Here is a 12,057-nt window from a genome sequence, read left to right as displayed (position 1 = left end):
GAGGGTAATCTAGCATTAGAGGCTAAATGTAGAATTAGAGGGTAAATGTAGTGTTAAATGGATAAATGTAGCATTAGAGGGTGAATGTAGTATCAGACATAGGTGACAAAACTACAGAAAAAACTTTACCTGTGGATGTTGTTAAATCAATGAAACAAATTAAATCCAACAAGGGCTCACAACTAAAATGAATCGTGAAAGAAACGGCTCAAACAGAAAACAAAGGCATCAGCCACCCTGCTCTGAGTTTAGCTGACAAGAATAACTGACGAGTGTGTACAGGTGAGCATAATTAGAGAAAAGCTGGCCCAGTTTCCAGACAGTGGAAGGAGCGTTTCAGTTAATCATAGCAACGACGTCGAGTACCGGCCAGTAGTGTTTGCAGAATCACTTGAAGAGGGCTGTTTGTTGACAATCCCACAGCAAACTGACAGAGGTTGAGCAGTTTCCAAAATAGAATGGGAATAAAATGGTCGTTTTCAGATGTGCACGACTAATTACTGGACTTTAGAGTGTGATGTGTCAGTAATTACAATATTAGCTGTAACATGTTAATGTTGTTATTTATGTTCATAGTATTTTTTATTGCACCTGTATATACCGGTGACGTTTTTGTGTTTTCAGCATCCGTTCGGCTGTTTTCATCAGACAGGAGAGGGGTAGAAAATGCCCTGGAGAGCTGCAAACTGCCCTACGGACGGGTAAATACCCTAATAAGTTTGTTATTATGAGAGGCAGCAAACAGTAGATACACAATGGTAGTTAAATATGATGTAGATGGATGCTTTGAAAGACTTTTTTTCTGGATAACTGAGAGACTTACTGGAGACTTGGACGACTTAGGTTGGGAGTAATGTTTACTGATATCAGGCTGAAGTGTCACCGACAGAGCAGCAGTACATTTAAGCAACACCAGCATCAGCTCTGAGGATTCTCTCTGATCTTTGGGTTTAGATTGTAGTTGGGAGAAGGTCAGATTTAGATTACAGACCAACATGGAGACCAACTAGTTTGCTTAGAAACGGCAGAATAGACAATATCTCATCTTGACTAGAGTAGGAAATCCTAGCACGTCTTCTTCCTACAGAGTCTGCCCATCAGAAGATTATTTAGGAAGACGTCGGCGAATAACTGTAAGGAACTACCTTAGGAAGGAGAAAGAGTCATTTTTTCTTCACAACACTGTTTTTTTATAGCTTGCATCTGTCTACTCTCTACATTAACTCCAGAAAGATGTTTCGCCGTGTTGAACGTATCACATTTCACACAAAATCCACGACTCTCAGACAGTCAAAAATCTGTTCTCTACTTTTTGTAGTGACTGGCTGACAAATTGTGTCATTTTCTTGATTGATTGAATGTATTTTTTTTATTTATGTTTAAAGATAACATTCATTTCAAACCAGCCGGAAGGTTTTGGAGTTCTGCAGCCAATCCAAGAGTCTTTGCTCACATGAATCACACTTTAAATATTCCTGTGAGAAAGATTGTTGAACTACAAAAGAGAATTCTTGCACTTTCAAAGGTTTGCGTATTTGTTTATTTTTACGAGAAGTTGGAGGAAGATAAGATCAGCACAGATGCTAAATACCCAACAATTATAATTATATACGGAGATATTTGTGCCACCAAAAAATGAATTTGAATTTAATTTTGCCAAAAAAATTATTTAAATGATGGAATTTAAATATCTTCAATTGAAAATGAGAGTGTAATATTTTAAAATTGAATTCAGTTGCTCTAAAATGACATTTGATCCTCACACACACACTGCATTCAGTTTTTAAATCCTAACAACTGCTACAATAATTACAATTACTTAAGTAGAGTATTTATTTAAAATTGTTCGATTTCAGCAATGCAAATGCAAATATGAATTTTTTAAAATTTAGTTTTTAGTGGCGCAAATTCCCATCCATGCAAATTAATAAATATCTTTACATTAAAGTCCACCTGGTTTCTGTGTAACAGGGCGACAGCATCAAACTGGAGGACTTCACTCAGGAAGTCTACAGGAACTTCCTGGACAGTCTCTGTCCTCGTAATGAGCTCGGAGGCATCTTTAAACTGCAGTAAGTCAACAGAAAACCCTTCACCTCCGCTAAAACCAAAAGACTGGTTAGTGTAAGAAATAAGTCCAGATTCTTTATATGACAATAAAGATGAATAATGATTCATCTTCTGTTCCATTTGTGCACAAAGAATCTTTAACTTTGTTTTATTAGCGACCGTCTTAACTCTGCATACACTGTAAAAAAACAAAGTTTTTTTCACGATAAAATTCCTAAAGCTGTGGTTCTCAGAACGCTACTGTAAAATTACGGTAAAACAATTTCTTCATTCACTGTAAAGAAATGTATTGATACTGTTGATTTTATGGTGAAAAAATGTGCTTCATTACATATTTTACTGTTAGAAAAAGTTTTAACCTTTGCAAAAATAATGTTGTTTTACTTGAATGTTTACATGAAAATACCATACAAGAAAAATTTGCGTGACCTTTTATAAATCTTATAGTGTTTTTCCATTATCAGTACAAGAGTTATTGAACATGTAATATGTGTATTTTTTTAAGAAATGACTGATTATAGCTGTCATGAATATTAAAGTACATGTCCGTTATTAACACATCAATTTGACCGACACAAACTGTATTTTTTACATGAAATAAATGCAAAATTTGGCATGTTACTTGTTATAATCATTACGGCAACAGTATGTACGTTTAACTGTAAAAAAATTTTATTCTTTTGAGAAATAAATGCAAAAATTACAGTATTGATGTTGTACATGTTACAGTGTTTTTCCATTAAATAACTGCGGGAGAAGGGAAATGTATTTTTTCAAGAGAAAAAAATGTTAAAAACACAGTTTTCTCCTGATTAACTTAATTATCAGTGTTAAACTGTATGACACTGTTTAGAGTTTACACATTTTTGCTGTCATGGTTTGACAGTTTTTCATAATAAAATTTCCAAACTTTTTTTTACAGTGTATTTTCTGGTCAGGTCGGCAGATTATTCATGATATATTTTCTTTAAGCTTGTTGTAGATTCCTGCCTCTAACCTTTCTCTTGTTCTGTTCTTTAGAGGAGCGAATGGAGGAACGATGTCGGTCGATCAGATGACCGAGTTCATCAACAACAAGCAGAGAGACCCGAGACTCAACGAAATCCTTTATCCTCCTCTTCGTCCGGCACAAACCCACAGTCTGATGGAGAGATACCAACACGACCAGGCCCAGCTTCAAGCAAGGTGAAGAAGAAAACACAATCATTTAGGCTGTTTTTATGAAACTGCACTGTAACAAAATAATTCCAGAGCCTTCAGTATTCTCACCACTTTATTAAATGAAGGTTTTGCTTGAAAAAAATATCTGATTTGGTGATTTAAATGAACATTTTATTGATGCAAACTTGAATTTCGATGAGTTGTGTTGACATAATAATGTTGCATCAACTTATTATTGTGTCTAATTTATACTCAGATTTAAGCATTAATTGATTTAAAGTGAGTTCAAGTTGTCAATTTCATGAAGTCATCTTCATTTTACTTCTTTGCCAAGTCAATTCCTGGAGAAATTCAGTTGACACAATCAACGAAATGACGTCTTAAGACAATATTCCTCAAACTTGTGATTAAATGTACAAGTATAGTTTGAAATTTAAGTAAAAGAGTAATAGACCCTGTGCACGTCAAAATGCTAACTTCTGGTTCTGACTGGGAGGGCTTACAGGTCCTTCCGGAGGCTATTTCGCAGAATGGATAACATGGAATCAAAAAAGAAAAAACACTGTTTTCTCGGCAAAACAAAAAATCAGATTTCAGCATGTTCAAGGTCGATATGGGAGGTACTGTAGTGTACCATTATGTTCGGCTTCTGGTGTTTATAACGGTTCTATAAGCCTTCACCGTTTTCCAAAAGACCGGCATTTGCGGGCTCAGTGGATTGCCAAAATTAGACGAAAAAAAATGTTTCACACTGAGCTGAGGATCGGGAATATTAGTGCATAGTCACTGATCAAACAGCAAATATCTGATAAAATATAACAACAATCCGTGCACTCTTCAAACATTTGTTATTCCATTTGACACCTAATCAAATATAGAGGAAATCCAAGCATTTGTCATTTGTTCAAACAAAACTACAAATATAAAAATGTCTTGCTGAACTCGACTAACCCTTTAAGCTGCAGTCAATTCCAGCCATTTTCAGTACAAAAAATCGCTAACATTCTATTTGTAAATAAAAATATGACGAGAAATACAGGGAATATTGGACGCGCATCGCGAGGTGCATTTCCTTGAAAACGACCGATTCGTGGATTTTATACCGACTTCAAGACATGTTTTGGACAAAATAGTTTACTGGCTTGTTTCATCTGGATGTCCAAGGTTGGATTATGGCCGTTTTTTGTGGAATATTTTCATCCGTGTGTAATAATGAACCCGGAAATGTGAGTCGCGCTGTGTACGTTGAAGCCGTGTATAGAGAACGGATGGATGGATATTCGTTGTTGTCGGACAAATGTGTTTATATTATCCGCTGTGGTAATCACATCTGAAAGTGGTTTATACCGGCGGATTCATGAGAATCTAAGCTTTCCATCGGCGTATAGTGTTTGTATAATCGCGTTTGCAGTTTCAGACATTTAACAAATTGCTTATGCAGATCTCAAAGTGTACCGCAGATGGGACACTGAAGCGCAACTGAAGCGCAACGGGCTAAGTACCAAAGACTAAAGTGTAAAGTGGATTCTAGTAGCTAACTAAGCAAAAAATAGTAATGTATAAATACTAGAAATAAAATGATAAGGTACGTTTGGCAAGCCCTACAGTTAAGCTAGCGCTAGTTATGTAGGATGCGATGCCACTTACCTTCAAAGTTATATATGTACTGGGATATATAAAATTTGAATCCCTTTTCCCATTTGCTTTGAGGAGCTGACGAAAAATCATCAACGAGACGATAAACGTCGTCAACAGAAATTTTAGGCAAGTTGCCTTGGCATCTGGAAAAGTAAAGTGTACTGCTGGCTTCTTCCATTTTGACAGTGCTGTAAGCGGGACCGGAAGTAACTGTAGCACCCGGAGTTTTCAACCAGAACTAGCACATGCTATCATGCACAGGGTGCATTGTTTTACAATTTTGTTGTTATTCTTTCAAATAGATGCTTAAAAAACATGCTAAAGCTGCTAAAGAAAATCTGATTACAGAAACTTAATTTATTACCTTAAAAAGTTAATATTAGCTTGAAAAGTTTTTTTTAGGGATTTTTGAAATTGTGAAACCAGATACTCAGCAAGCGCTAGCTAAAACCATCTTTCATTGTAGAGGCAAAACGAATTCCCCTTCGTTGGCTCAAATAATTTCATTAAAATATGTCAAAGCTCAAAAAGACTCATGCAAACTGTTGCATTATTTTTAATTTTTGCTGCTGTCTGCAGAAAACTGCTCCTTTAAATGCCTGAAACGTCTCATCTAAAGTCCAGTCTTTCTTCCTGTACTTATCTACATCATCATGTCGCTCATTAGCATAATTCGTGTTAGCCGCTAATTCGGGCTCAAACAAAGAATGAGAAGCTTCAAAATCCAACTTTATTTCCTCACTGGAATCCCTAAATTTAGAAGTTTGAGGTAACTGACCCACCTTGCCTGGCTTTGGTTGGGTGAACTGACCAATCAGAGCAGAGTGGGCGGCTCAGGAGGCGGGACTTAGAGAGACGGGCTAAAACGAAGCATTTCAAACAGAGAAAAAGCTGCTGAAATGTACACTGTGAGCAAAATGCTGTGTTTTTTATGCTTGAAAGCATGTAAACATGTTCTAGTAGACCCTAAAAGTAAAACTATGAACGGATAAATGCGCATATTACAGGGCTCTTTCAGACAAATCTGCTCATTCTGCTGTGATTTTTATTCTAATTTGTTTTTCTCACTGTTCCGCTTTGGTGCTTTTTGTATTTTCAGGCTCGATCTCTCTGCAGGCGTTCTCCAGTTATCTGTCCAGTGATGAGAACGGAGTGATTCCACCAGAAAAACTGGATCAGTCTGAAGACATGAGCTTCCCGCTGTCGCACTATTTCATCAAGTCGTCACATAATACCTACCTGACAGGTAAAAAACAAACATACGAGCTGTTTTAGCGATGAAAATAACCTAGTTCTCTCCTTATGCTGTGCTAACAACCCTCTGATGCTTCTTTTATTTCTTTTATCTATCACAGACATTTAAAGATGTTGTATTGTAAAAATTTGTTTTTTTTCAATCATTTTTATTGTCAGAACAAGTCAGTTTAGCTGGTTTTTTTGTGCATATTTGGGCATATGTTTTCTATCTCAAGGCTTCTGCAGCTGTAAATCTTTCTTCTATAGCTCTGTTAGTTTAGCCTCGCCGCGCCAGACAACCCACGGCAACGAATTTAATTCTCTGCCAGGGTCGACAACAAAAACGACAACAGTCTTTGAGCTCCATTAGCACCGACTCTGAATAATCTTTCTGTTAGCATGTCTGTAATATACTTGAGCTTCACCCATTGACTGTATAAATAAGGCTTCACCGAACTCCTGCATCCTCTCATTTCCGGCGCTCTAGGAGCCTATTCGTTGTGCTGATTGGTTGTATACCTACCCAACTGCTGCAGAGTGATTTGAAAGACAACCTTTTAGCCCGCCTCCCTCCCTGTTGAGAGTTCCTAGACCCTTGTGTCTTCAGACCTGGGTCTAGTGCAGCTAGGCTACTGTTAGCTGTGATTTACTGCAAAATATGAAAGTGCAGCGACATAAAGCCTAAAATTACAAAAAAAAAAAATCAAAGCCTCTCATGATAATATATATATATATATATATATACATATATCACACCGTTTTCTGTTGTGGAAGTTCAGCGAGGTCGACAGCATGAGGAGGTATAGTTTCTAAACATCAGGAGCCGTGACACCAACAGAGCAACACCAGCATCAGTTGTGAGGATTCTCTTTGATCTTTGGTTTAGATTGTAGTTGAGAGAAGGTCTGATTTATGGAGACAACTAGTCTGCTTAGTCAAACAGAAAGAGTCATTTTTTCTTCACACTTTCCATTTCCCTTGCAACACCAATGTGCCAAGTTCTGCAAGAAAAACATTCTAAAAAGTTGAAAAAAATCAGTTTTTCAAATTCAGCATATCACAGTAGGTGATAAATAAATACAGTTCAGTTTGAAAGCAGAAAACAATTTGTTTGAAAAAAAGCATGTTTTTCTAGAAGAAAGATTCATCAATTCTGTGTGTGGAGGTTGTTGATTTCTTTGTTAAGTGTGAGAAAATAAATATTCTGTTTGGAGCTTTGCTGTTTTTTCGTGGCTCCAACAAATCTTTGAACAAGTTGACAGTTTGATTTTGCCAAAAAATCAGAGAGTTGAAGGAACATCGAGCTCGACTCAGACAAACATCTCAGACAAACATCCCCAGTAAACAGCAGTGGTCATAAAGGTTCTTTAATCGTACATAAACTGGTCTAATTTAGCTTCAGATGGCCTCAGAGTGGAAACAAACATCCTGACTGGACCCAGAGGAAATGGGACACGAATGGACTCGACGCTTCTGGGTTTAATCAAGAGCAGAGACCTGTTGAACCTGAATCTAAAACGAGCCGTGGCCTAAATACGGAGGTCTGGATTGGGTCCTGCTGGGACTTAAGTGTGTGAATCTCCCCGATCGGCCACCTGTGGAAGGAAACGTTGGACTGGATGTTGAGCTCGTTTTATTACTGAGTGTTTTTAACAAACATCTGAACCCACAAACATGTTGTCGTTTCTTTGGTTTTAAATCACCATTTCTCAGCTAGAGACTGTAAAAGCAGAAATAATCCATGTTTTAAGAACTTTCTGATGGTCTTTGAGCTACTTCCTGCAGAAAACCGAACCACTTTTATCAAAATCGATTTATTCTACGTCTCGTTTAAAATTTACCCACAAACAAACTGCTTGTATTAACCAGATTCTATTAAAAAAACAAGAAATGTTCTTGTCTTCAGTAAAACTGTGGAGCCTTTAGTGCTCACTAAAATTCTGGACCTTTTCAAAAAATGAAAAAGGAAAGAAAAATGAGACAAGAGCAAATAGAAAACACTCAGAAACTGTTTGGGGTTCAGAGGTTTGAACGTTAAAGACAAAGGCTCTTTTCTAAATCCTGATTTCTTGTGGTTGTGTTTCAGCCGGTCAGCTGGCTGGAAGCTCCTCGGTGGAAATGTACCGTCAGGTTCTTCTGGCTGGATGCCGCTGTGTAGAATTAGACGTGTGGAAAGGACGAACCGCCGAGGAGGAGCCTGTCATCACCCACGGATTCACCATGACGTCGGAAATTTCCTTTAAGGTGCGTCGACTGGAACATAAAACACCCAGGAGCTGGCTGTTTCTCACTCATTGCAGGTTGAAACTTTTTTTAATGTACATTGGAAAAAGGTACACATAAAATACAACCATTTTACATGACATTGATTTTTTTAAACATTTTACTTTAAATTTAGAATTTTTTCTTATTATGGAGTTAATTAACACTCTTCTGTTCAGGATGCCATGCATGTGAGATCTATCATTTTCATATTTTATGTGTTGATTACACTAATTAAATTTCTTACAAAAATACTTTTTACATTTTTTCTTTTACATATTTTTAGTTTAAAATGGGTCAGTTTGAGCTGCAGCTTAAATACAACATGTAGAATAAAGAGATTTTGATGAAATGTCACAACTTTAAGCTTAGATTTGGATCATTTTCCTGTACATGGACCCTCGGCAAGCAGAAAATCCACAGATTCTTTCTGTTTCTGCAGTTTGTGACTCTGATAAAAGGTGTGATTTTGTGATTATTTAAAATCCAGCGGCGAGTTTTGGGGTTCAGAGGGTTTAAGGTCTTTGTTTCTGAAACACTTTTTCAGATTGAATGTGATGCTCTGAGCGTTAAAATGGGTTAAAAACAGACTAAAAATCTTGAATTTCTCGTGTTTTTGATTCTGTCTGCTTTAATATTCTCATGTCTGATGTGTTTTTGTCTTTTATTTCCAGGAAGTGATCGAAGCCATCGCTGAATGCGCCTTCAAGACGTCACCTTTTCCCGTCATTCTGTCTTTTGAAAACCACGTTGACTCGTAAGAATCTCCCTATTTGTTGGTCCTTCCAGAATTAGAGGACATTTGGGCTTCAGAACATTTGAAAAATAAACCAGTTTTCTGCTTCATATTGATCAATAATAGGTAATAAACTATCAAAGCTTACACATCAATGGTAGCATTTTTATTCCATGTTTTCTGTGTTGTCGCTAACCCTACTCTAATCCATGCTAATGTGATCTTTTTCTCAGCAGTAGAAGCTAGACATTTAGCTAGCTGTTACTGCTGACCACTGATGGAAAACAGTCCAAAGAATGAGTCTGATCCTGATAATATGAGGTAGAGAGAGACGTTCAATCAAGGCTGACAATGTGATGAAAATATGAAAAATAGAAAAGATGACACAGCTTTGCTCTACACATTCTTTAGGAAAACGGTTTGATGATGTAAATGACAAAAACAAGATACAAAATGACAAAAGAAGACATAAAATGACAAAAGCGAGACACAAAACGACTAAAACGAGACTGATAGTGACAAAAACAAGACACAAAATGACATAAATAAGACACAAACAACAGAAACGTCATTAGCAGGTTTTGCTAGCATGTTGTGGGACAAACGCTCTCTGTATAATAATTATTCAAAATATTCTGTTGATTAAAAAAAGTTCCCACAGTTACAATAAAAAGAGATCAAAAAAATAAATTAAAAACAAAAAAAGGAGATTTAAATTTAATTTTAGTAGTATTTTTTGGGAGGTTCAGTTTGGTCATCGGGGGGCGGGACAAGAGAAAAATGCCGTTTTAGGGGGAACTCCAGACTTAAGTGGTATTTCAGAAATATTTTCAAACACTCTTTTCTCCTAGTTTTTTTTTTTTTTAGATTTGGTTTTAGGACAAGAACATTTACACAACAACTGCATGCTTTAGTATTTTGGATTATTTGAAATTTGATGTCCTCCACTTCTGGAATGATTTTTTTTTACATTTGATCTCCTGAAACGTGTCGACTGATGATTAAAATCTGATTTTGTGCTCCTCAGTTTGAAGCAACAGGCCAAAATGGCAGAATATTGCCGATCGATCTTCGGAGACGCTCTTCTGATTGACCCTCTGGACAAATATCCCGTAAGAAGCACCGACCGCTGATCAATCGAAGCGTTTGTCCTGATCGATTAATCTGATTGGTGGTTGTTTGCAGCTGGAGTCGGGCGTCCCTCTGCCTAGTCCTCAGGAGCTGATGGGCAAAATCCTCATCAAGAACAAGAAATCTCACAAACCGGCCAATAACACGGACAGCAAGAGGCTGACGGACCAGCCGGCCAATCAGAGCCAGGAGCCGCTGTCTCCTAGCAACAACACAGGAGGTAAGACATGAAGACAAAAGGACTGAAAAGTGTTCAGCTGTGACAGTCTTTGTGTAGAGAAAAAAACAAAACAGAGAATGGCCAAACCATTGTGAGGTTTCTGGAAAATGTCAGATTAATTTAAGAGAAATGTTTTTTTTATGTTTTCACATTCGGCGTGAGTCACCAGTAAATCATTTTGAAGGTTCAGTCTGTCCCCGATGAACCTGCAAATCTGTTTTTATCTCAGCCACTGAAAGACGCAGTTAAAAGTTGGATTTTGTGATCACTGCACTGATTTTCTGGAGGTTTTTTAACGTGCCTTTAACAGAAGACACCTCAGGTTATTCAGCTACTGAGGATCTTTGAGCAGTGAATAAATCGGCACACAGAAGCAGAAGGAGGGAGTTTTATTGACGTGTTGCAGGAATCATCTTCTCTGAGCTGAAGTACATCCTCATACAGCAGCCGTGACCCTTGGAGTGGCTGAATAATCAGAGAAGTTAAAGCAGAGGCGTGTTTACTCGTCTGCAGGCGGATGTTCGCTTCACATTCTCTGCTTCTCTGCACAGATTCTGATGCTGAGTCCCAACATCCACTGCTGCTTTAGTTGTGGACGGATTTTAACCTTCTGAACCACAAACAGAGGTTTCTGGGTGTTTTTTTTAATGTGCTCCCATCTCATTTTTGATGAAAATGAAGAGAGAACTCAGAAATGTCTTTTTGCAGAATGATGCAGTTAGAATTGTAGATGTTGTATTAAAAACAAGGCAAAGAAAACTGAATTCTTTTACAAAACTACCACAAAAAAGATGCTATAGAACAACTAGACGATGCAACAACACAGTAAAAAAAGACACAAAATTACCTGAAAGACAAAAACCAACATAAAATAGATACAAAATGAACAGAAATGCATACAACAACTACCCAGAACCATGAAAAACCCACAAAATGAGCAAAAATGCACAGAAAGAGACGCCAGATATCTTAATTTTATAAAATCTTGCAGCTCTGTGGAAACAGAAAAACATGAAGAAAGAGAACTGAGAAATGCCTTCTGTCACTATGTTTTATATAAGAAAGGACAGAAAATTGAATTTCTTTACAAAACTACTACAAAAAGATAAAAAAAAGAACTTCTTGACGACGCAGTAACGCAGGAAGGAGACACAAAATGACCTGGAAGAGATGAAAACCAACACAAAATAGGTGCAAAATGAACACATGCAAAAAATACCCAGAACCATGAAAAAGGCACAAAATGAGCAAAAGTACACAGAAATATCAACTACAAGATGCTAAAAGACAGTAAAAGAAATAAAATCCTGCAGCTCTGTGGAAACAGAACAGAGGTGTCTTCTGTCACTGTGACACCATTAGAATTAATGATGTTATTTAAAAGAAAAGGCAAGAAATTACAATTTCTTTGCAAAACGACCAGAAAAAGATACTAAAGAGCAACTAGAAGATGCAACAAAGAGACACAAAATGAGCTGAAAGAGATGAAAACCAACACAAAATGGATGCAAAATGAACATTAACAGCTGTGAAAAGACAGTAGATAATTAAAATCCTGCAGATCAGTAGAAACAGAACAACATGAAGAAGGAGAGAGAACTCA

The 12,057-nt window shown here is 37.1% G+C and overlaps 1 protein-coding gene across 1 annotated transcript in view; it reads left to right on the top strand.

The window, feature by feature from the left end:
• LOC110963958 (1-phosphatidylinositol 4,5-bisphosphate phosphodiesterase beta-1-like) overlaps positions 1-12,057 on the top strand; it is a 57,587-nt gene that overhangs the window by 13,116 nt on the left and 32,414 nt on the right. The window contains exons 8-15 of the mRNA XM_051959714.1: positions 625-701; positions 1,972-2,072; positions 3,091-3,250; positions 5,965-6,115; positions 8,192-8,349; positions 9,042-9,124; positions 10,131-10,215; positions 10,289-10,454. Of these exons, the coding sequence (XP_051815674.1) occupies positions 625-701; positions 1,972-2,072; positions 3,091-3,250; positions 5,965-6,115; positions 8,192-8,349; positions 9,042-9,124; positions 10,131-10,215; positions 10,289-10,454 (981 nt within the window). The remainder of the gene's footprint in view (positions 1-624; positions 702-1,971; positions 2,073-3,090; positions 3,251-5,964; positions 6,116-8,191; positions 8,350-9,041; positions 9,125-10,130; positions 10,216-10,288; positions 10,455-12,057) is intronic.

This window comes from Acanthochromis polyacanthus, chromosome 15 (genome assembly GCF_021347895.1).
Source record: "Acanthochromis polyacanthus isolate Apoly-LR-REF ecotype Palm Island chromosome 15, KAUST_Apoly_ChrSc, whole genome shotgun sequence".
In the NCBI taxonomy this organism is placed as follows: Eukaryota; Metazoa; Chordata; class Actinopteri; family Pomacentridae; genus Acanthochromis; species Acanthochromis polyacanthus.
The sequence above is the reverse complement of the archived record's forward strand: the minus strand, read 5'-3'. Positions and strand labels throughout refer to the sequence as shown.